Genomic DNA, 26443 nt, shown 5'->3' with positions numbered 1-26443 from the left:
AAGAGCACAATCTTCCCTCATTTTATCAAGGGAATAAGACCAGACAGATTTACCCCAAAGGACAGGGACCATGTCTAATTCCCACCAGTGGATTCTCTCTCAGCACATACTACAATGCTCTGAACACATTAAGTACTCAATAAATGCTGAAGAGGGACAGAGTGTTTTCGCTACTCAATTGTCATTTCTACAGCCCAGATGGGAGAGCACGATGCCGCTCGAGATGCCAGTGCATTTGTCAGCCGATCAAAGGCTTCACCTATTACTTGGCTCTTGATGGCCCCTGTGGTCTTCCTGCTCTAGACAGATAACGAGCAGCTGCCACCCGGCTCCACGCCCCAGACTCACCATCTGCACACACTCCATCAGAGGCAGGCGCACGGCCTGGTTTCCGCACAAGGACACCACGCATGCTGGCGTGACTGGGGTTGCCTCCAGAAGGGCGAGGACGGCCTCCACACCCATGCGGCTGGCCTAGGAACCAGGGAAAGAATGAATGAAAACCACAAAAGCAACAGGAAGACCCTCGGGACTAAAATACTTTTAATCAGGGACAAAATTATTTCATCTCAACACATCTTTTAAGGCAAGAGATACTTTCAGGCCCCTTTCACAACTATTACTTTGGGCTACATGACTATGACCCCCACATGACCTAATTTTTAGGGAAATTCGTTCTCAGACAATCTAGCTCAGATTCTACTTAGGGGATCCCTAAATTCAAAGTAGCCAAATGATTCAGGTCCCAAATACATTTCAGTATCATTTATCCATATAAACGATACGAATATCATTGGCCTGAAACATCTAGACCAATTTGGATAACATTCATTTTTCAGTCTTGGGTACCAAAGACTGGTTTGTAGAGACTTCAGCTTTACGTCAATTTTCCGGGTTCCTTTCTCCTTGCGACTAAGAGGAGTGATCGGGGTCTATGGGAATGTACTACTGGAACCACAAAAGCTTTGAAGGGAGCTGTGACATGGCACAGTCGCTAGACTGTAAGCTCCTTATGGGTAGGGAACTTGTAGTATTGTGGTCTCCCAGGCGCTTAGTACAGTGCTCTGCACATAGTAAATGCTCACTAAATACCATTGATTGATTGATGGCAGCCTTTTGTATTTGTGCACACAGTGCAAGAGGTGATAAAATGAGATGACAATTGGTGAGTTAAAGGAAATCCATTTCCCAGACTGTAGAATTCCTGGAAGTGAATTAATGAGCTTTTAGAGTATTCTAAGTGCACCCTGGTTTTAAATTATTTAAATTGAATTGTAGTGGATATTAGAACTCAATTGTATAGGCACTGCCTTAAACTCAATATGGATGAAACTGAACTCAACTTTCAACTCCAACTCTGTCCTCCTCCCAACATTCCCACTGCAGTTGACACCTAGGATTTTCGCAGCTAGATAACCCTGAACCCAGCTGCATCCCTTTGGATTACCAGAACCAGCCACCTCCTCTCCCTGGCCACGAGCAACTTCAGTCGGGAGAGAAACTGCCTATCTCTAAGTAGATAGCCTTACTTACCAAAATCCGGTCGAAAGCCGATGGGGTACCTCCTCTTTGGACGTGCCCAAGGATGGTCACCCGGGTGTCAAATCCCAGCTGCTTAACCACGAGCTACAAAGAGAGCTTCCATGTAAGTAAAAGATTCAGGAGCGGAACGGACAGCTAAGAGAAAACTGTTCCCATCACAAAGATAAATCGATATTTTGGTTCAGACACCCTCTTCAATCCCTTCAATTTAGCTACCCTCATCTGCCTGGATGCCATTTCAGAAATAACAATCTCCCACTTCTCCTTTCTTGAAGAAATGTTCAACAGTGACTCAAAATTTGTTTTGATGATTACTTTTAGTCCAATAAAATCTTCCTCTCTCACAAAACAAAGTATTAGTAACTGTCAGAATTGATCATCATGATGGGATAATGAAAAATTCCAGAAATGTCTTCTTAACCATCTTTTACATAAATGTAGAGAACATGGCACTCTTGAGAATGAGAAAGAAATACTTTAAAATGTCTTCTACTTTGGTTCAGATATTTTGAACTTATAAGTCAAAGCTAAACAGAACTTTCTGGGAAAACTGAGGACCGTAGTTTTGTTTGTGGACATACGGATTAAGCCTAGGTTTATCTTTACAGGAAACACTGTCTATCTAGCAGCTATTTTCTTAATGGACTTCTGTGCGCAGAAAAATCTGAGGTGGTCTAAGAACTTGCCTACTTGTGCTTCCCAAGCGCTTAGTACAGTGCTCTGCACACAGTAAGCGCTCAATAAATAGGATTGAATGAATGAATGAATGAACTGTATGGAGAAAATGTGAATTTGAGGGAATGCCATTTCGTTGTCCTTTCCTTGTTTGGATTATAAGAAATGTGATGATTCCAATGGACCGTAAGCTCTTTGGGGGCAAGGAGCATGTCTTGTGTGCCTGTGCTACTTCCCAAACGTTAAGCACAGTGTACTGCCCTTGGTGTTGCTCAATATCTACCATGGCTATTACTAATCCTTCATTAAAATGTCCCTCACTGGTGACCTTCCCATCTTCAGCATCAAATAAGACAGTGAATACCCTGTGAACCTTCTTTCAGCTCCTGCCAAGCCAACAACAGCTTCTGCATAGGATTGTGTCTCTGTAGATATTTTAGTGGATGGAAATTATGGTTATGAGCAAACAACCTCACAGGTATGATCTATTTTCCTTAGGTATGCAACAATCAAAATCAACCCCCCACCCTCTTTAGATGGTTTTTGTTAAGCACTGTACTAAGCACTGGGATAGACACGAGCTAATCAGGTTGGGCACCGTCCACGTCTCACATGAGGCTCATGGTCTAAATGCCCATTTTACAGATGAGGGATCTCAGGTACAGAGAAGTTAAGTGACTTGCCCAAGGTCACACAGCAGACAAGTGGCAGAGCCAGCATTAGAACCCAGCTCCTTCTGAGTCCCAGGCCAGTGCTCTCTCCACTAGGCCATGCTGCTTCTCAATCCTTTTAGCTAATTTCTCCTTTTCCCTCTAGGAAGCACAGTAACTACACGGCTGATCCCCAGAGGAGATCCAAGAAGCACTTACATCTTTCACTTTCTCCGACGTAATGGGTTGATTGAGAGAGTCAATCGCTCCTTCGGCCACGATAATAATGTTCAGCCTTTTCTTGCGGGCCCGGTTCTAAGGGAAGAGAAGGCTGGATTCAGAAAGAGCTCCCCCAAAATTGTTGTCCATCAGCCCTGGAACAGCCACTCCCCTGCTCCAAATTCAGTGACCCATCCTGGTTTGGAGGGGGAGAAGAGGGGCAAGCCCAGCTGGGGTGCTATCCAACTCTCTCTCCCTTTTGCAAATACTGGCTCAAGCTCCCATCCCATCTGCACAGCCAGGGCCAGAGGGGCTTCCCCACAACACTGTGTGTGCGAGCGCAACAGAATTCAAACCTAAGCTTTTGGTAAAAACCCAAGATCTTCAGGGACCCCTGCCTAAGCTCCTACCTTTCCCTCTCCCCTCAGCGAGGACCCCCAGCCCAGACGATGGTAGCCACTGCAGTTGTCTACTCTGCCTGGGGGGAGAGGAAGGGTCTCTCCTGTGAGCAGGATGAGGGAGGGTGGGAGGCGGGCAGATTAGACATGGCTGCAGAGTGTAAGGGGGCAAGGGTCTGACAGAGGAAAAAGGGCTAAAGCAGGACTTTAGAACAGGGACTGTCTCTACTTACTTTACTATACCCTCCCCTAAGTGCTTAGTGCAGTGCTCTGCACAGAGAAGGCGCTCAAGAAAGACCACTGACTGACTGAATGAGGGTGGGGCCCACAGGACAGATCAGTCCCAGGGCCATGGGAGAAGGGCGTTAATCTGGCCAGGACAGCAGGTGAGTGGGGTGGTGTCTCTGTCTTCCTCAGGAGGTGCATGTCTCTGTCTCTCTCATCCCCCTTTCTGTTCCTCTCTTGCTTTCTTCCTCTCCCAGCCTTCTTCTCCCCTCTATTCCTGAAACACTGTCCCTGTCCTCACGGAAGCCCTGCCTATTAACACTGAACCCTCAAGAAAATAACCGACACCCTTCGTTCTGGTGACCAATTCAATAACGATGCGCTTGCTAAGTTTTTACCAAGAACGTATCTAGTAATTGGAAGATATTTTTTAAACTGTTCCATGCATGAATAGTTCCACATAACCCTCTCCCTCATAGCAATCGTTGTCTCACACCTGGTCTCCGGGGAACCGGTGGATGTCTCCCCAGGTGTTCCGGGCCGCGTCTGACCTCAAGGAGGCAGGCGGAGACACATGGGGCCCCCTTAAGCTGGGAAGTGACCATTTCCAGGCTTCGAGACATCCCGTGGTGGCTTCTGTGGGGACTTGAAGCAACGCACCACAGTGGCCCAGTCCTGCCCACTGCTGAAAAGCTTCTTCCCTCCCCTGGCCCTAGATAGCTCTCCAAAGAGAAAAGCATTCAAATGGAAAGCATGGGACTCCTTCTAGCAAGAGATGTACCAATTATAATCAATAATATCAGCATCTCATAAAAACCATTAAGTACTGGAGTTAATACAAGATAATGAGATCGAACCCAGTACCCGTCCTATATGGGGCTCGCTGGCATTCCCTTTAGTGCCCAGGGAAAACCCCTCAGTAATGTTGTAGCTAAACTCTGAACAGCTGTGTGATGGTGCCCAGATTCCCTGATCTTTTCATCTTTCCATGGTCTGGTAACTGGTGGCAATTATTACACAACGGGTGATTTTTTTCCTCACCTCACCCAACAAAGGTGTACCTACTTATAAGCAATCTGTGGTTACTCTTCTACTATCCATCATCACTTGAGAGAGGCAGAGACTATTACTCTAGTTATGAGAGTCTGAGAGGTGAATTAAGCTAACAGAAGTCACACGCGCCTGGCTATGTTCGATCAGGGATACATCAATGCTCTGGAGGATCACGCTGGTTTGCATTTGACACCTATTATCCTAGCACTGCATCAAAAGGCAAATGACTGCAAACCGGCTATTGATTCTACTTGGTGGCCTGGCATTTTTTGGGGGGTCCCCATTTCATCACTTTGTGCACCAGCAGGTGAGGAAACCAAGTCACAGCACAGTGGAACAGACATGACGACTCACCTCTGAAAGCTTACTGCACATCTGTTCTTCCCACCCTTCTTCTGGGGGGTATTCAGGAATGAACACCCAATCGGCGCCGCAAGCCAAGGCACTGACGAGGGCCAGATATCTATTGAAGGCACGAAGGCAGATCAAGCAGGGCAACAAAACACAAATACCACCAGATAGCTTGAAAGGAATCACATTGGAAGCCAATGAAAAAAGTAAATACATACCCACAGTGTCTTCCCATCACTTCTAACACAAAGGTCCTCTGATGGCTGGAACACAGAAAAGAGTCTATAGGAAGCAAGAACTCTGAAACTTGTTCAACTCCTATAAATGCCCACTCCACTGGGCCGAGCCCCCAACAGTCTTCTGGACTGGACTCGGGCCAGACGTGAGAGTTTACAGTCAGGCGTGAAAATACTCCAAATGGTGGCTTCCTAACCTATAAGCTCTTTGAAGCCTGTCCTCACCCAATCCTCAGCCTTCTGCCTTAAATAATAATATTAATAACAACATTACTTATTAAGTGCTTACTACATGCCAAGTGCTGTTCAAAGCCCCCCAGGGTAGACATAAAATAAGACTGGCCCAGTCGGAGGGAGAACAGCATTTTAATACCATTTTACAAAGGAGGAAACTGAAGCAATGAGAAGTTAAGAGACTTGCCCAAGGTCACACAGCAGGCAAGTGGAGGAACTGGATCTACATCTCTGCCCCTGCTCTCTCCCCCTCCCTCCAGGCTCGCATCTCCTCCTGCCTTCAGGACATCTCCATCTGGATGTCAGCCCGCCACCTAAAGCTCAACATGTCGAAGACTTAGCTCCTTGTCTTCCCTCCCAAACCTTGTCCTCTCCCTGACTTTCCCATCTCTGTTGACGGCACTACCATCCTTCCCGTCTCACAAGCCCGCAACCTTGGTGTCATCCTCGACTCCGCTCTCTCATTCACCCCTCACATCCAAGCCGTCACCAAAACCTGCCGGTCTCAGCTCCGCAACATTGCCAAGATCCGCCCTTTCCTCTCCATCCAAACCGCTACCCTGCTCATTCAAGCTCTCATCCTATCCCGTCTGGACTACTGCACTAGCCTTCTCTCTGATCTCCCATCCTCGTGTCTCTCTCCACTTCAATCCATACTTCATGCTGCTGCCCGGATTATCTTTGTCCAGAAACGCTCTGGACATATTACTCCCCTCCTCAAAAACCTCCAATGGCTACCGATCAATCTGCGCATCAGGCAGAAACTCCTCACCCTGGGCTTCAAGGCTCTCCATCGCCTCGCCCCCTCCTACCTCACCTCCCTTCTCTCCTTCTACTGCCCAGCCCGCACCCTCCGCTCCTCCACCGCTGATCTCCTCACCGTACCTCGCTCTCGCCTGTCCCGCCATCGACCTCCGGCCCACGTCATCCCCCAGGCCTGGAATGCCCTCCCTCTGCCCATCCGCCAAGCTACCTCTCTTCCTCCCTTCAAGGCCCTGCTGAGAGCTCACCTCCTCCAGGAGGCCTTCCCAGACTGAGCCCCTTCTTTCCTCTCCCCCTTGTCCCCCTCTCCATCCCCCCGTCTTACCTCCTTCCCTTCCCCACAGCACCTGTATATATGTATATATGGTTGTACATATTTATCACTCTACTTATTTATTTATTTATTTTACTTGTACATTTCTATCCTACTTATTTTATTTTGTTGGTATGTTTGGTTCTGTTCTCTGTCTCCCCCATTTAGACTGTGAGCCCACTGTTGGGTAGGGACTGTCTCTATGTGATGCCAATTTGTACTTCCCAAGCGCTTAGTACAGTGCTCTGCACATAGTAAGCGCTCAATAAATACGATTGATTGATTGATTGATTGGAATAATAATAACGATGGCATTTGTTAAGCGCTTACTATGTGCGAAGCACTGTTCTAAGTGCTGGGAGGGGGATACAAGGTGATCAGGTTGTTCCATGTGGGGCACAGTTTTAATCCCCATTTTACAGATGAGGTAACTGAGGCCCAGAGAAGTTAAGTGACTTGCCCAAAGTCATAAAGCTGACAAGTGACGGATTCGGGACCTCTGGCTCCCAAGCCCGTTCTCTTTTCACTGAGCCACGATGCTTCTCCTAAAAACCTCGTCCCCTTCTTGTCTCCTCATGCACAATGAAAAGTGGACACCTCTGATATCACAATCATTTCTCTAAGGTCCTTTACCTCTGGGCAGTGGTCATGATGGCATCCACCACTTCGATGATTCTGTGCAAGGCAGAGTCCGTGCCGATCGTCATGTCGGTGCCACAGAAGTCATTGTCTATGGAGCCGACCATCCCCACGATGTTTAAGTAGGCGTACTTCTTCACAGCCTCTTTTTCAATCTTGCCTACCACAAGAGAGCCATAGCACGGTTTGTTACCGACACGGGATTGCCTCCACACAATTATAAGGTTAAACAGGATGGCCTTAGAAATCAGAAACTGCCAGCTGAATCTTTCTGTCTCCCCAATTCCCCTTTTTAGAACTGTCTCCTGGACAAAAGGGAAAGAACGCTAAGGGAAGTTAGGACTGACCGCACAGAATAAGCGGACTTCCACGCCGGAGCTTCCGCAAGAAAGCTCAAAGAGGTGGAAGGGGAGTCGGCAGAGTTCATTTACCTGGAAACCTGATACCTTAAGACGGTTTGTACGATCCCTCTCCAACTCCCGATTCCTCCGCCTGTCCCCTTCTCAGAAGGGGTCATCAGAGAAGAAAAATTTTGACTAGAAATGACTGGCGAAAGCCCCGCAAATGCCCCCATTCAGTTGATCCAAAGGGCTGCTTTGTGATTCAGAGGGGGTGGAAGAAGGACGGCCCATGCGGTCTTGAGCCAGGCCAAGTTTCCACTGGCTGCTGTCCTCCGGTCTCTCCAGGCCAACTGGACAGCTCTCTGTCAGCTGCTTCCATCCAGCTTTTTACCCTTCACAGAGCAGTCACCACGCGTCATTCATATTCCAAACCTGGTTTCGGCTCTCACTACAATCAAGTGGGCGAGGATGGGAAAGTACAACATGTCTTGTGCTTCTGTTGTACATTTGCAAGTACACAGTAGTAGTAGTATCAGTAATAACAATAATAATAGTATTTGTTCAGTGCTTACTATGTGCTAAATAATGTGCTGAGTGCTGGGGTATGTAGGTACAAGATAATCGAGCCAGACACACTTCCTTTCCCACAGTCTAAATGGGAGAGAAAACAGGTACTGAATCCCCATTTTACAAATGAGAGAACGGAGGCCCAGAGAAGCTCAATGACTTCCTCAAGGTCACCCAGTAGACAGGAGGTGGAGTTAGTTTCGAACCCAGGTTCTCAGACTCTCCAGGCTGCGGCTCTCTCTCACTCTACATCCCCTACATTTCTGTGCACTGCCCTCCGAGAGTGCTCAAAAAATACCATCACTACTAATCCTACTGGCTAGGAGTAGGATTTCCTTACAGACTTGAATAGAAGATTCACAGCGAGGGGAAATAACAGTCTTGGATATTTGGTTTGTGGTTTCGCCCATTTGCAGTTGGCTGAGCCCGCACAATCAGTCTCCCAGGAGATTCACCTTTACCATCCAGGGGGTCTTTTGGGGAAAGAGGTGCAAATATGACCCAGTGAGAGGGTCTACATTGTGGTTCCGCAACAGCCTGAACCACGGCATTCTTCGTGACACTTTAGCATAACATAAGAGTTGTACAGATTAGATGGGTTGCTGGGAAACACTTTCTCCAGGAGGCGGCAGAGGAAAGTGGGAGGAAGCTGAGAGAAACCTTCGAAGTGTGTGTATGACTGTGAGTTTGTGTGTGTTTCCGTACTGGGGGGGAGGGAATCACACCTTCTCGTGCCAGTTCTTCTAGCAGTCCACTCCATTCTTCCCGAAAGAGATTAGCGCCCGTCAAGCTTCCATCGCCACCAATGACACACAGGTTAGTGATTCCACGCTGAATCAAATTGAGAGCTGCCTTTAAGCGACCTTCCCGGGTCCGGAATTCTTGGCAACGGGCACTGCCAATCACCGTCCCTCCCTGGAAAGGAAACAACATTTTGGTCATTTGCCTCACAGACGGAGAGACGGACACAGACGCATCCTTCTAGACTGTAAGCGTGTTTTGGATGATGAACGTGTCTGCTAATTCTTTTTTACTGTACTCTCCCTAGAGCTTAGTACATGCTCTGCACATAGTAAGTGTGCAATACCACTGATTGATTCCTACATATTTCTAATTGCTTAGACCCAAAGCTTAGAGCCCTCCCAGCCAGCCATCAGAACCAGTGACAAAATTCCTGTTGAAGCAACTGAATAATGATGGTATTTATCAAGTGCTTACTATGTGCTGAGTACTAAGTATTAGAACTGCTGAACACAGTAGGTATAATCCACTAGCTCCCAAGCACTTAGTACTGTGCTCAGTAAATGTCACTGACAATGATTAATGCTTAGATGTGAAAGGGTTCCTTGCTGCAAGGAATCCAAGGCCTACAGACATTCCCAAATGATCGGGAATGTCTGCACTATGGCAGGTAAAATGGCCAGACCATCACTGACCAGTTTCAGTGAGAGACACGACATTATTTTTTAAAGTCAGCTCTACTATTCTGAAAATACTTTATTTGGGGACTGTCCTCACAGGGCTGTACTAGCAGTAAGGATTCATTCGCTGTCTGCAGTGACAGAGTAAGTAACCAACAAGATGAGGAGATCTCGGAGAGATTAAAGATAGATATGTGTTTGCTGTGTAACCCTGGGTTTCCCACTGAGGGATGGAGGAGGGGGAGAGAGAGAAATAGACAGAGAGAGAGAGAGAGAGAGAGAGAGAGAGAGAGAGAGAGAGAGAGAGTGTGTTTGTGTGTGTGTGTGTGTGTGTGTGTACACACACATACTGAGAGTGGGTTGAAGTGGAGGAGGCTGGATATGGGTGTGTGTTGTGTGGACAGAAAGAGCAGGAGGGGACAGTCCAAGATTCTTGGGCATAACTCCTGCCTCCACATTCTATAACAATTCCAGCACCTGTAGGGTGAGTCATGACCAACGTAGGAGCTTGGGAAATAAAAAACAGGCAAACAATTGGATGTGGAGTGGGAGGAAGAGAAAGACAGAGGCACAGAGAGAGGAAGAAACCTGGTGTGTTGCAATTGTATTGTATATGGAAAGAAAACGGAGAGGCAAGAAGCAACGTTTGTTTTCAGTCCTGACATTAGTACAGAAATACTTCATATAGGTGTCTCAGATTCGACGATTCTGAGTCTGTGTGTCCATCTTTCCTGACTTTTTCCTCTTGTCCTCTACTTCTGTTCTCCATGCTTCCATCCCTCAAGGGATACCTCACTTTTGGACTTGGGGAAAATGTGATCACTTTAGCCCTGGGTGAATTATGTTAAAGGTGCTGGAAAGAGAGAAGTCAAGCTTCCAAACAGGGACACCACGACACCACTGTTTCATACACAGGGCCCATTCGGGCAGGCCTGGAGTTTGACCATCAGCAGCAGAGAAAACACAGAGCTGTATGAATACTTTGTTCAGTTTTGGGGTGTTTTCCCCCCACCGGGATGCCGATGACAGATTATGAAGAAAACAGTGAGGAGCAGTTCTTTTCTGAATTAGCCTTCCTGTGGACATACCTAAATACCCTCTCAAAGCAATGTTTTCAAAGCTGTATTTTATTTTTTTCTTCCTTCCCGATTTTAAAACACATTAGAATGACTACGTAACCAACATCTAGATGATCTGGGGGTGTCAAGTAGGCAAGTCCGAGATGACCATTCCTACGTGTCAAAGAACACAGTGACATATGAAACTTTAATGACGGTCAACAAGAGCAGCAAATCACTGCTGGATTAAGGATTTTCCTTTTCTGGTAATAGTAATAAAATGATCATCAAATAGATTTGATTTTGCAGAACAAAGGTAAACACGGAATGCAAAGTACAGGGCATTTAGCTGAATTTCAAAACTCTATTCCCTAAATTTGATAAGATATTGCAGAATGGAGTTACTTGACGAGCCTACATCTCCCTGATAAGCAACAGGCAAATTAATCTGGGAAAAATGAATCCAAGCTCTCAGTCAGGGCTGACGACATCACTCCCACTACTTCTCCTACTACTAGCCCAGGCTGGGCTCAGCCCAGAGGTTCCACAAGACTGAGGACTGTGTGAGTGAGGCTATCACTAAGATTGGAATTCCTGGGTTGAACGCAGAAACAGTTGTGATAATACAACCCAAGCACACTAGGTTCCTGCCCGTGACTCTGACCATCGAGTTTATCTCGCAAAGATGCTTCTACTGAAATGCAAAAAGGTGCCTACGACTAGTCCCTGGAGTAGACTTGGACAGGATCAGAGGGTTGAGGAATAAAAACATATATTCTGAACCTTCTTCAAAAGCACAAAAGGGGATAAGAGATGGAATTGAGGAAAAAATACAGTAATGTAAATATTCATTCAATCGTATTTACTGAGCTGCTGTGTGCAGAGCACTGTACTAAGCGCTTGGAATATGTAACGCATAAGGAGCAATAAGACCTAAAAAACTGACAATATTTTATATTTCTATTTTCTCTCTTAAAGAACATTAGGTTTTCCAAAATAGCCAAACGTTAAGACAATCTGCAAAGCACAAAGTAAAAGATTTTGAAACTCTCCAGTAAACTTAATTGACACTGTTGGCCAATCTGGTTATCCGAAGTTGATTTAGAAAGTCAATCCAACTCAAACTAAATGGATAATTCTTCTCTCCTCTGTGAATAAGGTAGTGTCCTCACATTTCCCCTAGGGGTTGGCCCAACTGTAACATTTCTGCAAAGCTTCATACCCCGTGGTAAAGATTTAGAAAAGACAATCTCCTTGGCAGTTCTCCAGAAAATTAAGCCATCCAAGTAACAGGTTTGCATCTAGCCCGGCCAGCCTCTTAAGATTTTCCAGGGGCTCTCAAGGTGTGCCAGATTTAAAACAATTTGCTCTTTACGGTGGTTCTCTTAGCTCCCATTGATCATCTTTATTCCTTGAAGCTGGGAGTCCCGTCTCTTAGTTATAAGTGCAGGTAGAACCAACTGAAATCTGAATGTGGTCATGGAGTGGTTTTGTATCACCATTAAAGAAGTCTACTGGCCCCGGAATTTCCTGTTCTAAACCATTCCCATGGATTTCTCGATTCGGTGCCAAGAAATAATGTTCTCAAGGGATGGACGGAGAGGAGAAAGAAGAGAGAACTATGCAACCGGAGATCCCGTTTCAATGGAAACTAAAGAAGCCTTCGGATTCATCAGCCACGATGGAAACAACGGTGAACAGTAGAGGCAACATAAGGAAGTAGGAAGGGTTAGATATGAGACAATGCTTGGAATGACGGGGGAGAACCACATGGGCCATCTTCTTGGGGATATACCACCTAACATCCCAAACTGTTTCCTCTAACATTCCTTATTCCCTCTGATGGACCTCTTCGGCATGAGTTTTTCCAAACTCTAACTCACGTTTCCTGCCTGCTCTCCTTCCTGTCCTAATAAATTCTATATGCTCACCACATTATAATAAGCAGTGTTTCATTTGTCTTGAGCCAGCCTCCTTTAAGCTTCAAAAAGCCACAATAAGGACAGAACTGGATTAAGTGTTTTAAAAAAAATGCTCTAAATTAGCTTCTTGGCAGCTAAGATAATTTTAAGCCACATTCTTTTAACTACTTTTTTCTAAGTATTTTTGAGAGTTCTTTTAAAAGGAAGGATAACATTCTGTGGGTCACATTCAAAACATTCAGTGGCATTTTCATTTTCTTTAAATATTGAAGAGGCAAGAAAAAAACTTTTAAAAGAATTATCTGAAGTGTCATATCGAGGAGGTTTATGCAAAGACAAACACAGGTTAGTAGTTTAGCAGATGTAAATCGTCTGGTTAATGAAGGCCCAAAAATGCACTTTGGTCTTCATTATCCAAATATTTCAGACCAAAGTAATTTCTGGATAATTAAAGCCAGAGTGAATTGAGACTCTAATTATCCGGGTTCCCTGTGGTGATCAATAAGCAAAATCATAACACAAAATATCTGAGTACATACCACTTGGAGAATGCTTGAGACACTTTCCCATGAAACTTCAACAATGTTGTCTCCCCCATCGACCATACCTTGATAACCCTGTTGGGGGGAAAAAAATATCATAAAATCTTAGAAATCTTTTTACATTGATGAATGTTTAAATTATGCAACATTTAAAGACTGGGAAGGGGGTGGTGGGATCTCAAAAACCTTTTATAGGTGCATGGAACTGAGTCCAAAACTAGGGAACAATACCACAAATTAGGATTTTGAAAGTGATAAAGTACCCTATTTTCAGAAGCCATTTTTGTGGTCTTGAGTTGTCATACAACACGTTTTTTAAAAAAAAAATTATGTGTGTTTCTGGGGTAAGACTGAAGGGTGGATTATTGCAACTTTCTCTTCTTAAATGGTATCTGTTAAGCGCTTACTATGTGCCAGGCACTGTACTACTCACTGGGGTAGATATGAGACAATCAAGTTGGACAAAGTCCATATCCCACACAGGGCTCAGTTTTAATCCCCAATCAATTTAATCCGTTTTACCTGAGGTCCAGAGAAGTTAAGTGACTTTCCCAAGGTCACCCAAAAGATAAGTAGCAAAACTGGGAATAGAACTCAAGTCTTCTGACACCCAGGCCCTTGCTCTTTCCACTAAGTCAAACTGATTTCCCTAGTGTACTCAAATAATAATAATAATAATTATGGCATTTATTAAGCGCTTACTATGTGCAAAGCACTGTTCTAAGCGCTGTGGAGGTTACAAGGTGATCAGGTTGTCCCACGGGGGGCTCACAGTCTTAATCCCCATTTACAAATGAGGTACCTCAGGCCCAGAGAAGTGAAGTGACTTGCCCAAAGTCACACAGCTGACAATTGGCGGAGTCGGGATTTGAACCCATGACCTCCGACTCCAAATCCTGGGCTCTTTCCACTGAGCCACGCTGCTTCTCAAATATGATTTATTTTTCTCCTACTACTACTGGAAAAGGCTTGGTGAAGATGTCTATTTCCCTTTTACTTTTCTACTAAAGGAAGCTACCGAATGTTCTTTGGTCATACTCGTAGGGTATCCTGAATATTTAAAAACCTCATAATCTCCTTGGGCCAAATCTTACTGCATTTAAAGAGCACTAATAACTAAAACTCAATCTTCTCTTTCAAATACACTGTTTCTTTCAGAACCACGGGCTTTTGGCCAGACAAATATCCAGTTTGGGGTTTTTATTTAATACAGCCTCTAAAAATTAAGCTTATGACAAATCTCATCTCCATTCTCTCAAGATGCCAGCATATAGTGACTTGACCAAGGTCACACAGCTGACAAGTGGCGGGGCCGGGATTAGAACCCACGTCCCCTGACTCCCAAGCTCGGGCTCTTTCCACTGAGCCACGATGGTTGCGGGGACCCTTTAAATAGGGTCTAGCATAATGACCAGATAACATAGGTGGTCTCAGGAAGGGCTGGTGCTGGGGGGTGACCCTGTCAGCAGACTCAACCTCCCTATTTGTCGGCAACAAATCCCACACACACACATCCCCCCAAAAAGCTAGGAATGCCGAGCCTCCAGGGAAATCACGTTTGAGTAGAAGGTTTAAGTGCCAAGAGCATGCACTTTAATTTCTAGACTGTGAGCCCGTTGTTGGGTAGGGACTGCCTCTATATGTTGCTGAATTGTCCTTTCCAAGCGCTTAGTACAGTGCTTTGCACACAGTAAGCGCTCAACAAATACAATTGAATGAATGAATGATTGAATATGGTCATTAGACTTGGAGATTTAGGTTGAAGCGGAAACCTTTCCCTTAGAAAAAGCATTTTGTGTTCAACTAGTCCCCGTATCACTCATCTAGATGGCCTATATTGTACTCTCCGCACACAGTGAGGATTCAATAAATATGACTGAGTGGAATGAATGGTATAGAGATGGATTCCAGAGAAAGCCATCGATATCCTGATCCTAAGTCATCCTGATCCTGTGAAAGTAGCCACTGTGGCCCCCTTGACACCTCTGGTCAGGTCATTCATTCATTCAATCGTATCTATTGAGCGCTTACTGTGCGCAGAGCACTGGACTAAGCGCTTGGGAAGTACAAGTCGGCAACATCTAGAGACGTCCCCTACCCAACAGTGGGCTCACAGTCTAGAAGGGGGAGACAGAAAAAGAAAAACAAAACATATTAACAAAATAAAATAAACAGAATAGTAAATATGTACAAGTAAAATAGAGTAATAATTGTGTGGAAGAGACTGACTCAGGTTCCTTTGACAGAATCCCTCCAAAACCAACAGCCTCTGGTTGGGTAGGGACCGTGCCCATTTGTACTTCCCAAGTGCTTAGTACAGTGCTCTGCACACAGCAGGCGCTCAATAAATACGACTGAATGAATGAATGAACAGTTTCCTAACATTTTGCAAGGTGGGGCTACTGGGATGACTTGAGTGGTAAGAGAGATTTCTGGGTCTCACCCTTTCCTGTGGGGATACAAGGGTTTGTTTAAGAAGTCTAATTTGAGTGCCTCCTCTAAGTTCCTAGGAAACTGCCTTTAATTGACTTGTCTTTTCTAGGTCTTTGTTTTCCTAAAAGAGAAGTGAGAACAAAGAAGACAGTCAGTTCAAATAACTGCCAGCCAGTCAACAGTTTTACTGAATGCCTACTGTGTCAAGAGCACTGTATGAGGCATTGTGAGGAGTACAAAGGCAAGTCCCTTCAAAAAGCAGTCTGTGATCCTGAGGAACTCCCATACAATGGGAGGGAAGACAAACACAAATATACCCACATGAGGCCGGAGTCCCTAAATATTCTCAATCCACTAGGGTAGGGTCCTGCTCTATCAATCAGTGGTATTTATTGAGCACTTACTGTGTGCAGAGCACTGTTCTGAGCACTTGAGAGAGTACAATACAGAGCTGGTAGACACCTTCCCTGCCCACAAGGAACAGAGTTGGTAGACACATTCCCTACCCACAAGGAACTTACAGTCTAGAAGGGAAGAACGACATTAAAAAATTTACAGATTTGCCCTTACGTGCTGGGGAGGATATAAAGCGCTTAAAGGCTACAGATCCAAGTGCAAGAATGATACAGATTAGACAGGAAGTACGGGAAACCAGGGCTTAGTCGGGAAGGCCTCTTGGAGGAGATCAATCAATCAATCAATCGTATTTATTGAGAGCTTACTGTGTGCAGAGTACTGAACTAAGTGCTTGGGAAGTACAAGTTGGCACCATATAGAGATGGTCCCTACCCAACAGTGGGCTCACAGTCTAGAAGGGGGAGACAGAGATCAAAACAAATTAACAAAATAAGTAGAATAAATATGTACAAGCAAAATAAATAAATAAATAGAGTAATAAATACGTACAAACATATATACATATATACAGGTGCTGTGGGGAAGGGAAGGAGGTAAGGGCAGAGTAGAGGGTCTGTCCTATGTGAGGGAGAGGGAGTTCAAGTTCAGAGGGAGGATGTGCTAAGGGGTCAGTGGTGAGATTGTTAAAACTGATGCATAGTGAGTAGGTTGTTAGCAAAACAAAGTGAGCTGTAGTAAAGCAGCAGTAAAACAGTTTGTAGTAAAACAAAGTGAAACAGGCTGAGCTGTAGCAGAAGGCAGCTAAGATAGGAGGGACCAAGCTGTTTGAGTGCTTTAAAACCAATGGTAAGGAGTTCCTGTTTGAAGCCAAGTTTGAAGGGCAACTACTGGAGAGTCTTCAGGAGTGCGGGAGATGTGGACTGATGTGTTTTTTTTTAAAAAAAAAGATCCGGGCAGCAGAGTGAAGTATTGCCTGGAGCGGGGAGAGACAGGATGCAGGGAGGTCAGCAAGGAGGCTGATGCAGTGATCAAGGTAGGCTAGGATAAACGCTTAGATTAACATGGTAGCAGTCTGGTTGGAGAGAGAATGGATTTGGGCAAAATTGAGGCGGTAGAGCCGACAGGATTTAGAGACGGAATGAATATGTGGGTTGGATGAGTCATGGAAAATGCCATGGTTACTGGCTTGTGAGCCAGGGAGGATCGGTGGTGGCGGACCCAAATACGGTGACGGGAAAGTCGGGGGAGGCCAGGGTTTGGGTGGAAATAGAATAGAAGAATAGAAACGGATCCACGGTTGAGCCTTGAGGGACTTCCTCAGTTGGAGGGTGGGCGGCAGTGGAGGAATCTGCAAAAGAGACTGGGAATTAGCAGCCAGAGATAGGAGGAGAACCAGGAGAGGACAGAGTCGGTGAAGCCAAGGTTAGATTATATTATTATTTCATTGTTCATTTCTTGATACTACTAAGCAGAACGCTAAACAGATGCAGTTTAAATCCACAATTCTTTGTGGACACAACCGAGGACACTACCAGGATTACCTCACACCCCAAATAAAAACACTTCACCACCTGTGTATGGATTGGCCCTCATTTCTGATCTAAAAATCTCACCTATCCTCACGGGTTTCTTTTTCCTAGCTACAGCAAGTTCAGACAGCTGTATCTCCCTTTTGTTCAAGGCTCATCCTTAGTTCAACCAACTCTAAACTTTATACTCTTTAAGACACAGGCAACCGCCTTCGCTTTAGCTTCTCTGTTGTTAACCTGTCTTGGCTAACTTGCAAGATCGCTCACCCTGCTCTCCTTCACACGGCAAGGTAGGTATGTCGTTTTGCGTCTGACAAATTCTTCACAATATTGTAGATAAAAGTGAAAGAAACATCAAAACAAAAAATAGCCAACCTCAGTTTCATTGTTTTGTAATTACAACAACAATAATAAATTCTGGTATGTGTTGAGTGCTTACTATATCCCAAGCCCTGCACTGAGTTCTGGGTAGAAACAATACAATCAGAAACAGAGTGGTTAGCGGATAAAACTAGGGCTGGGAAGCCAGGGGATCTGGGTTCTAATCCATACTCCACCACTTACCTGGTATATGACCTTGGGCAAGTCAATTAACTTCTCTGTACCTCAGTTTCCTCAAGTGCAAAATGGGGATTCATTACCTGTTCTCCCTCCTATTTAGACTGCTGGCCCCATGCGGAACAGGGACGGTATCCAGCCTGATTAACTTCTATTTACCCCAGAGCTTAGAACAAAGCTTGACACATAGTAAGCACTTAACAAAAATCACAAAAAAACAAAGATCAGACACAATCTGTTTCCACATGGGGCACAGGGTACCGAGATTCTGTAGACTTGGGAAGGGTGAAAAACAGGGAAGAAGAGTTATAGTAGTGATTAGAGCAACTGGAGCCTAGACCAAGATAGGAAGCTCTGTGCCTTAGCTGCTGCTTCTGAAAAACTGGACTAATGCCAACCTGTATTTCACAGTTTAACATGATCGTAAACGAGCTGATTTAAGGAAATGTTTTTCTGCCCTTGTAAGAAGAAAGATGCTCTACACCTAAGTGACTGTAAGCTTGTTGTGGGCAGGGAACATGTCTAACAACTCTGTTACACTGCATTTTCTCCCGTGCTTAGTACAGTGCCCTGCACAAAGTGCTCAATAAATACGACGGCTTGATTACTGAGTTTCTCCTTACCTATGTTCTCTATAACTAGCATCTTCCATTGTGCAAGATTTCTGGGATAGGCTGTGAAAAACGGAGAAGGAGCTTCTAGACTGTGAGCCCGTCGTTGGGTAGGGACTGTATCTATATGTTGCCGACTTGTACTTCCCAAGTGCTTAGTACGGGGCTCTGCACACAGTAAGCGCTCAATAAATACGATTGAATGAATGAATGAGCTACCCTTGACGAGCCAATGGGGATTTGTTCGGGGGCTCACGGTGAGGAGATATGGGGTGAGGGCGTAGTAGTGAGAAGCAGTGTTCCTAGTGGAAAGAGCACAGGTCTGGGAGACAGAGGACTTTGTTTCTAATCCTGTCTCCACCCTCACCTACTGTGTGACCTTGGACAAGTCACATGACTTCTCTGTGCCTCAGTTACCTCATCTGCAAAATAGAGATAAAATACCTGCTCCCCCTTCCTCTTAGACTGTGAGCCCTAAGTGGCTCGGGAACCATGTCTGATCTGCCTATATTTTATCAACCCTGGAGCTTAGTACCATGCTCGGCACATAGTAAGCGCTTCACAAATACCATAATCAAGTATTACAGGAAGCACTGAAATATCAATCCCTGGGACAAGCATTCCCCCCGTTACACGACTCCCTGGACTTCTCTCTGTGGTTCCAGGCTCAGGGCAACATGGCAGTTACGGCAGCTGCAAAATAACAATAACAATAATAATGATAGCGTTTATTAAGCGCTTACTACGTGCAAAGGACCATTCTAAGCACTGGGGAGGTTACAATGTGAACAGGTTGTCCCACAGTGGGCTCACAGTCAATCCCCATTTTACAGATGAGGAAACTGAGGCACAGAGAAGTTAAGTGACTTGCCCAAAGTCACACAGATGACAATTGGCAGAGCCAGGATTTAAACCTATGACTTCTGGCTCCAAAGCCCGTGCTCTTTCCACTGAGCCATGCTGCTTCTCTAACATATATGTGTATAAATCCACCACCTGCATCTACCTGCAACATAGGGTGGGAGCTCTCCTTTCCCTCTAGCCCTCGTTCTGGGGGTGCTGCTACTATCAGCAACCCTCCTTAGCCACCCCCAACATCAAACCGCCAGCCAAGATCATCACAATACAGTCCTGAAATGCAGTCAGTTCGTCTTCAGCAATGGATGGTAACAGGATATCTAACATGTGTCACACTGGGGACAGAAATGGGGCCTACCCAAAGAGCAAAGACTGAACAAACAACTGAAAGACAGGGCGAAGCAAATGTTAAACGGCATGGTGCAGCAGCAGACGGCACGGAGACAACTGTGGCACACGGACCACCCTGGCATGTGACAGTCAAAAGAGGAGTTGCCCTTCTTGAAGATATACCAGAATAAACCAAGAGACAAATTAGCGAGCAGCACCAGACGCTACCAGTGGCAAACACCTCAGAGAGGAAAGAGAGCCTCCTTTTATGGAGAAGTACGATATGAGTTTCAGTAGCAGATGGGTCTTTTAGTGGCAACCACTTGCTTGAATAAGATCACCATGAGGCGTGTCACTTTTGAATTTGACAAACATCCCCATGCACATTAGAGTGCTGCCAGGTCAACTCACCCTTTATTTCGGGTTCCTGTTAAACGTCGGTTCAATTTGGACCTAGAGGCTCCCTCGGGTAAGTTGTTCCTTTCAGGACAACTTTTAGATACCAGGCATACACTTGAGCGACTTAGAGGGTTCTTTTCTCTTTTAAAATTACTACGTACATTGTGCTCTATTTTTATTCCTCTTGGTTGAAGAATCCTTTTCCGAAAATCAGATCGCACTGGATCATTTTAGACTATGACAAAACTCTTGGTCGAATGCCAATCAACCAGATCTATTTTTTTTTTTTGATGTAAAACCACTTCTTCCAAAGACATGGTTGCTGATAAAATTTGTATACAATTTGCTGTGATCTATCTACTTTAGACACTTCAGAGTTGCCTGGTACCACTGTCTAGCTGTCTACCACATCAAACCCAAGCTGAAATGGTATGTTTCCCATCTCCTTCCTGTTAGGAACAAAGCTGATTATTCCTAAGTGCAGAGGTCTTCATCGAAAACGTCAGGAGAACCTGCTTCAAGGACAGCTGAATAATAATAATAATAATACTTGTTAAATGCTTAGTATGTGTCAGGCACATAAGCGCTGGGGTAGATACAAGTTAATCAGGTTGGATACAGTCACTGTCCCACATAGGACTCACACTCTTAATCCCTTTTTTTACACATGAGGGAACTGAGACCTGTAAAGGTGGTTGATCCAAGGTCACATAGCAGACACATGGCTTGCCTGACTCCCACCAGTACTTTATCCACTAAGCCACGCTGCTTTTCCATAGTATAACATGCTCATAGTACTCAAATGCACGTCGCACATTTGCTGGGAAAGAATACAGGGCTCCAGGTTTCAAGTGATACTTATGACCCTTCTCCACCTTCTGATATCACAGTTTAACAATCAAATTCAGCTGGGGGGACTGGTGGGGGACGTTGGGGGGGGCTCAAGGACAGGCTGCTTGCGCAGGGTTTATACCAGCGAGTCAGGCAACAGCCCTAGCCTTCCTCACCACCACTTACAACAAACCACCCGGTAGACTGGATCCACACTCTCACACCGAGCCCTGGCCTCCAAACGGCTGTGGAGAAGCTAATAACATTCGTTCCAACCTGGGTTTCTGTATTTTTTCCCTTTCCCTAAGCCAGCAACTCTGATTTAAACAGCCTTCTGGACTTTCAGGTCTGAACCAGAGCTTTCAGCTGACTTCCTGATAACCATGTCGTCCTTGTCAGACCTTGCAAAGGCCTCCAGAAATGTTCTTCCCACCCACTCTGGTCTTCCGGCTTTTGCTCCGTGACGAAGCGTAGTGAAGAACGGAAAAACATTGCGACTGCAGTGACGGGAGGGTAGAGTAGGGAAAGAGAAGGGTCATTTTTGCTTTGCAATATAGAGTTGGGGAGAAGCAGCAAGGCCTGGGGAGCACCAAGAGGAACTGAGGTTTACATAGGGGAAGCACCTTCCTATCTCCAATCCCAATATAATATTGGGGGGACAGGGGAAGAGCTACTGGAGATTTGGGTGTGGGCCATCACTCACTCTCTCTTTCTTTCTCTCTCTCCCTCCCCCCTATTGCTGCCCAACAATATCATCCCTCTTCATATCTGACAATCACTCTCCCCACCTTCCAAAGCCTTACGGAAGATATATCCTCCAAGAGGCCTTCTGTGGCTAGATCCTCATTTCCTCTTCTCTCACTCCCTTCTCTGCTGCCTTTGCTCTTGGATTTGTACATTTTATTCACCCCTCCCTCTGCCCCATAGCACTTTGGTACATATCTGTAATTTATTTATATTAATGTCTGTCTTCCCCTCTGAACAGTAAGCACTTTGTGGGCAAGGGAACGTGTCTACCAACTCTTTTATATTGTACTCTCCCAAGCGCTTAGTACGGTGCTCAGTGCACAGTCTGACTGATCGATTGCTTCATTCAATTTGATCATATTTATTGAGCACTTACTGTGTGCAGAGCACTGCACTACGTGCTTGAAAGCACAATTCAGCAATAGAGAGACAATCCCTGTCCACACAGGGCTTGCAATCTAGAAGCGGGGAGACAGACATCAAACAGGCATCAGTATATACAATTATAGATATAGACACATCAAAACAAGTAAACAGACATTAATATAAATAAAGAGAATTATATATCGGTACATATATACACAGGTGCTGTGGGACGGGGACGGAGGTAGTAAAGGGAGTGAGTCGAGGAGATGTGGAAGAGAGGGGGAGCCGAGGAAAAGGGGGGCTTAGTCTGGGAAGACCTCTTGGAGGAGGTGAGCCTTCAGCAGGACTTTGAAGGGGGGAAGTGATTACTTAATGACATGAAGAGGTCCTGCACCATGTGGAGACCTCCCCAAACGATAAGCTCCAGGCCCCAGCCAGGGGGGTGATCTGCTCCTGCCGCTGATCACAAAAATCACACTTTGAGGAATGGGAATTATGAGTTTTTAAGTTCTCAAACAATGAACAGTGACAAGGGTTAGGCTGTCCCCTAAGAATATAAGCAACATTTTTTGACACAAGCACAGAGAGGAAAGAAACAGCAGTGTATTTACACAAATGCTGTTAAAGCAATAGGTCACTGTGATCTGATAACACTAGCACTAGAAAAAAATGAATATAGCTATTACTGTTTTTGAAGCCTATCATTCTGTTGAAATCATTTTAAATTAAAAAAAAAGAAGACCCATTCAACTGTTTGAGTTTTCTAGAATGAATATGCAAATAAGCTACTGAAACTAATCAATGACCTTTTTTTCCCCAATTAGAAGGGTCACGATCATCAGAAGATTATTACACTGTAATCCTTTTAACTCATCATGCTTCCCACTCAGTCTTCAAGGCCTTTTTCCAAACCAATGCACAAATTAGTTAATGAAACTGATTAGTGACTTTTCTTTCTTCAATGAGAAAGATCACTGGTCAGTTTCATTAATTTCAATGAGAAAGGTCATTATCCTCATCACAAAATTATTACACTGCAATTTTATTAATTAATGATGTTTTCTGGGGCCAGTAATATGCCTACATGCAAGGCATTAACACAGCATAACTGTCCTGCCAAGTACCAATATTCTTTTTATGGTATCTGTTAAATGCTTACTCTGTGCTAAGCACTCTACTAAGCGCTGGGGTATGTAGATGCTAATCAGGTTGGACACAGTTTTATTCCCTTTTTACAGGTGAGGTAACAGGCACAGAGAAGTGAACTGACTTGCCCAAGGTCACACAGCAGATAAATGACAGAGCCGGGATTAGAATCCAGATCCTTCTGACTCCCAGGCTGGCAATCTATCCGCTAGGGAACCCTGCTTCATTGGCAAGGTTCGGGAAGCTATAATCAACAGAACTTTCAAAAGAAGATGATTAAATCGCAGCTACTGCGTAAGATATTACAGATCTGTGAAGACCCTGCAAATCACAGTTTAGCGAAAATCAAACCCATCAATCAATCGATCAGTGATATTTACTAAGGGCTTGATACGTTCAGATCACTGTACCATGTGCTTGGGAAAGCACAACAGAATGGGTAACCATGATCTCTGCCCTCCAAGACACACTGACATTTGCTCTCTACCCTTTAAACATCCCAGGACAGTTGAACTTGCAAATTATTTCTTCTAAATTGAGTGTGGAGTGGCTTCATTGCTCCTCCAATGAATTCCTAGGATTCTTTGGAGAAATAAAAAAAACAAACTACAAGTTATGTTGAAAGGAGAATCTTCCCTGTGCTTCCTGAAACGCAGCACCAAAACAGTCGCTTGGCAGAAACTCCAAACGTGTGTCTCGCAAACATGCCGCCAGCTAAAAATGTACCCGAGTCAGGCTGCCGGGATTTACCCAGAAACTGTACAAGTGTGAACGAGACAGAACTGGCTAGGACACCGTTGCTCTTAGGTTAGTGTTCCTACCACACCGTTTCCACAAAAAGCACAGAGAAATTCAACAGTGAATTTATCACATTCAGTGGACTAATAACTCGGGAATGACTGAACGGGTTAACAATCTTGGGCTATTAACCATTAGGAAGGGTGACTCAGGGAACTCTACTAAAGAGCAGTTAAATGTCTTCCAAATTTGAAAGCATAACAATAATAATTATAATGTCTTGGTTTTTTATAGCTCCTTTAGTCAGGAAGCACACTCACATGATGTATCTCATTTGTGACCTCACAACCACCTTGTGAGGTAGGGATAAAGGCAAGTACCTTTTCCCTTCCCCACAGCACCTGTATTTATGTATATATGTTTGTACATACTTATTACTCTATTTATTTTACTTGTACATATCTATTCTATTTATTTTATTTTGTTAATATGTTTGGTTTTGTTCTTTGTCTCCCCCTTCTAGACTGTGAGCCCACTGTTGGGTAGGGACTGTCTCTATATGTTGCCAACTTGTACTTCCCAAGCGTTTAGTACAGTGCTCTGCACACAGTAAGTGCTCAATAAATACGATTGATTGATTGATTGATTGATTTCCCACCATCCCACGTGCCGATTCTCTCCCCGAGAAACTCTTCTCTAAAACGGTTTGCAAAGAAGCCTATCTGCTTACCTGTCACAGAACCAAAGCGCACAATCCTTCTGATTACGATTAGTACTTCTCGGTCAGTTGATAGCAAGAACCCCGAGACAGAATTTCAGTTTTCTCAAAAATATTCATTCATTCAATCGTATTTATTGAGCACTTACTGTGTGCAGAGCACTGTACTAAGCGCTTGAGAAGTACAAGTTGGCAACAGATAGAGACGGTCCCTACCCAACAGTGGGCTCACAGTCTAGAAGGGGGAGACAGAGAACAAAACATATTAACAAAATAAAATAAATAGAATACGTACAAGTAAAATAAATAGAGTAATAAATACGTACAAACATATATACATATATACAGGTGCTGTGGGGAAGGGAAGGAGGTAAGGCGGGGGGATGGAGAGGGGGTGGAGGGGGAGAGGAAGGAGGGGGCTCAGTCTGGGAAGGCCTCCTGGAGGAGGTGAGCTCTCAGTAGGGCCTTGAAGGGAGGAAGAGAGTGAAAAAACTTATATAAAGACAATTAGGCTGCCAAAGTAAAAACTAACTATATAAATATTTAAATTTCAGGAATGCATTTCCAAAGGTCAACTTCCCTGCAGACACTTTCAAGTCACTGTAGCTCATATGAGTCAATCAGGAGTTTCTTCAACAAGACAACATTTTACTATAGAACTTTTCTTTCACAGGACCAAGTTCCAAAATCATAAAGAAGCCCAGACAGACTGCACCTAATAGGACTCATGGCCGCAAACGCCCGTGCAAGGTATCGACGAGAAAAGGGATGAGCAAGATTTGAGAAGGAAGAGATAAACTGCACACTCACCTCATACACAAAATACACTTTGGCTTCGACGTAAATTCCCATTCGAACTACAGCCCGGACGGCAGCATTCATTCCTGAAAGGGAAACAGGGAAAGCAGGATTGAGTGGTATTTCCAAACAAAATTCACATGGGTTCTTCAATGGCCTTCCGATGATTTTTTTAGAGTCTAGATTCCGAGCCTATAAATTATGCATACTTTTTTCAGTCCATGTATATTTTCATGAATATTAAGAACTGGAATGCTGACGCTAGGATGGGAAGCCTGGGGAAAGTGAAATGATAGGTTTTACTACCAAAGACTGTAGTAAATGAATAAGGCCCAAATTGCAATCATCCTAATTTATGTAATAAGTGAAAAAGGAATGGGGTAAACAGAAATCACACAGGGCTTTTGGTTCATTAGAAATTCTGTGTAGTTTAGTTGTCTGCGAAACTCTCCACACTCTGTCTCTTTAGAGGAAAACAAGGGTGACAGCAGGCACATCAACATGATTTCCCTGTGGGGTTTTAAATAAAAATCCAAAAACCGAGGAGCAATACTGTAGTAGTAAAAGTAGTAGTTGTATAGTAGAGGGGGAAACTCCCTTCACTTTGACATGAGATGAGGGCTCAGGAGAGAGCAGCTGTGTCCTACTCCCTCTGGCTTTAGGGAAGCAATGCCTTATTATTACTAGGATAATTTTGTAATATCTGCAAAGAGCTATGCAATTACCATCATTAATTAATTGGCTATTCCTTGTCAAGAGATTAGGAGAGAGGAGTGGTCATGCTAATAATCTCCAGAGGCAGTAATATTAAGACTAGTGGGTTGGTGCTTTGGTGAAAATGCCAGGAGGTTTAATCAACATACAATGTGGGGGCTC

General features: G+C 44.6%; 1 protein-coding gene across 6 annotated transcripts in view; it reads right to left on the bottom strand.

Annotated features, from left to right (window-relative positions):
* LOC119936403 (phosphofructokinase, platelet) overlaps positions 1-26443 on the bottom strand; it is a 73135-nt gene that overhangs the window by 30168 nt on the left and 16524 nt on the right. For all 6 annotated transcript variants that reach the window (XM_038755994.1, XM_038755990.1, XM_038755993.1 and 3 more), the window contains exons 2-10: positions 25580-25653; positions 13146-13223; positions 8931-9120; positions 7292-7457; positions 5332-5376; positions 5117-5225; positions 3087-3182; positions 1534-1626; positions 349-474 (exon numbers count right to left, since the gene is read on the bottom strand). In XM_038755994.1, coding sequence (XP_038611922.1) covers positions 349-474; positions 1534-1626; positions 3087-3182; positions 5117-5225; positions 5332-5376; positions 7292-7457; positions 8931-9120; positions 13146-13223; positions 25580-25653 — 977 coding nt within the window. The remainder of the gene's footprint in view (positions 1-348; positions 475-1533; positions 1627-3086; positions 3183-5116; positions 5226-5331; positions 5377-7291; positions 7458-8930; positions 9121-13145; positions 13224-25579; positions 25654-26443) is intronic.

Source organism: Tachyglossus aculeatus, chromosome 13 (genome assembly GCF_015852505.1).
Source record: "Tachyglossus aculeatus isolate mTacAcu1 chromosome 13, mTacAcu1.pri, whole genome shotgun sequence".
NCBI classification, from domain to species: domain Eukaryota; kingdom Metazoa; phylum Chordata; class Mammalia; order Monotremata; family Tachyglossidae; genus Tachyglossus; species Tachyglossus aculeatus.
The sequence above is the reverse complement of the archived record's forward strand: the minus strand, read 5'-3'. Positions and strand labels throughout refer to the sequence as shown.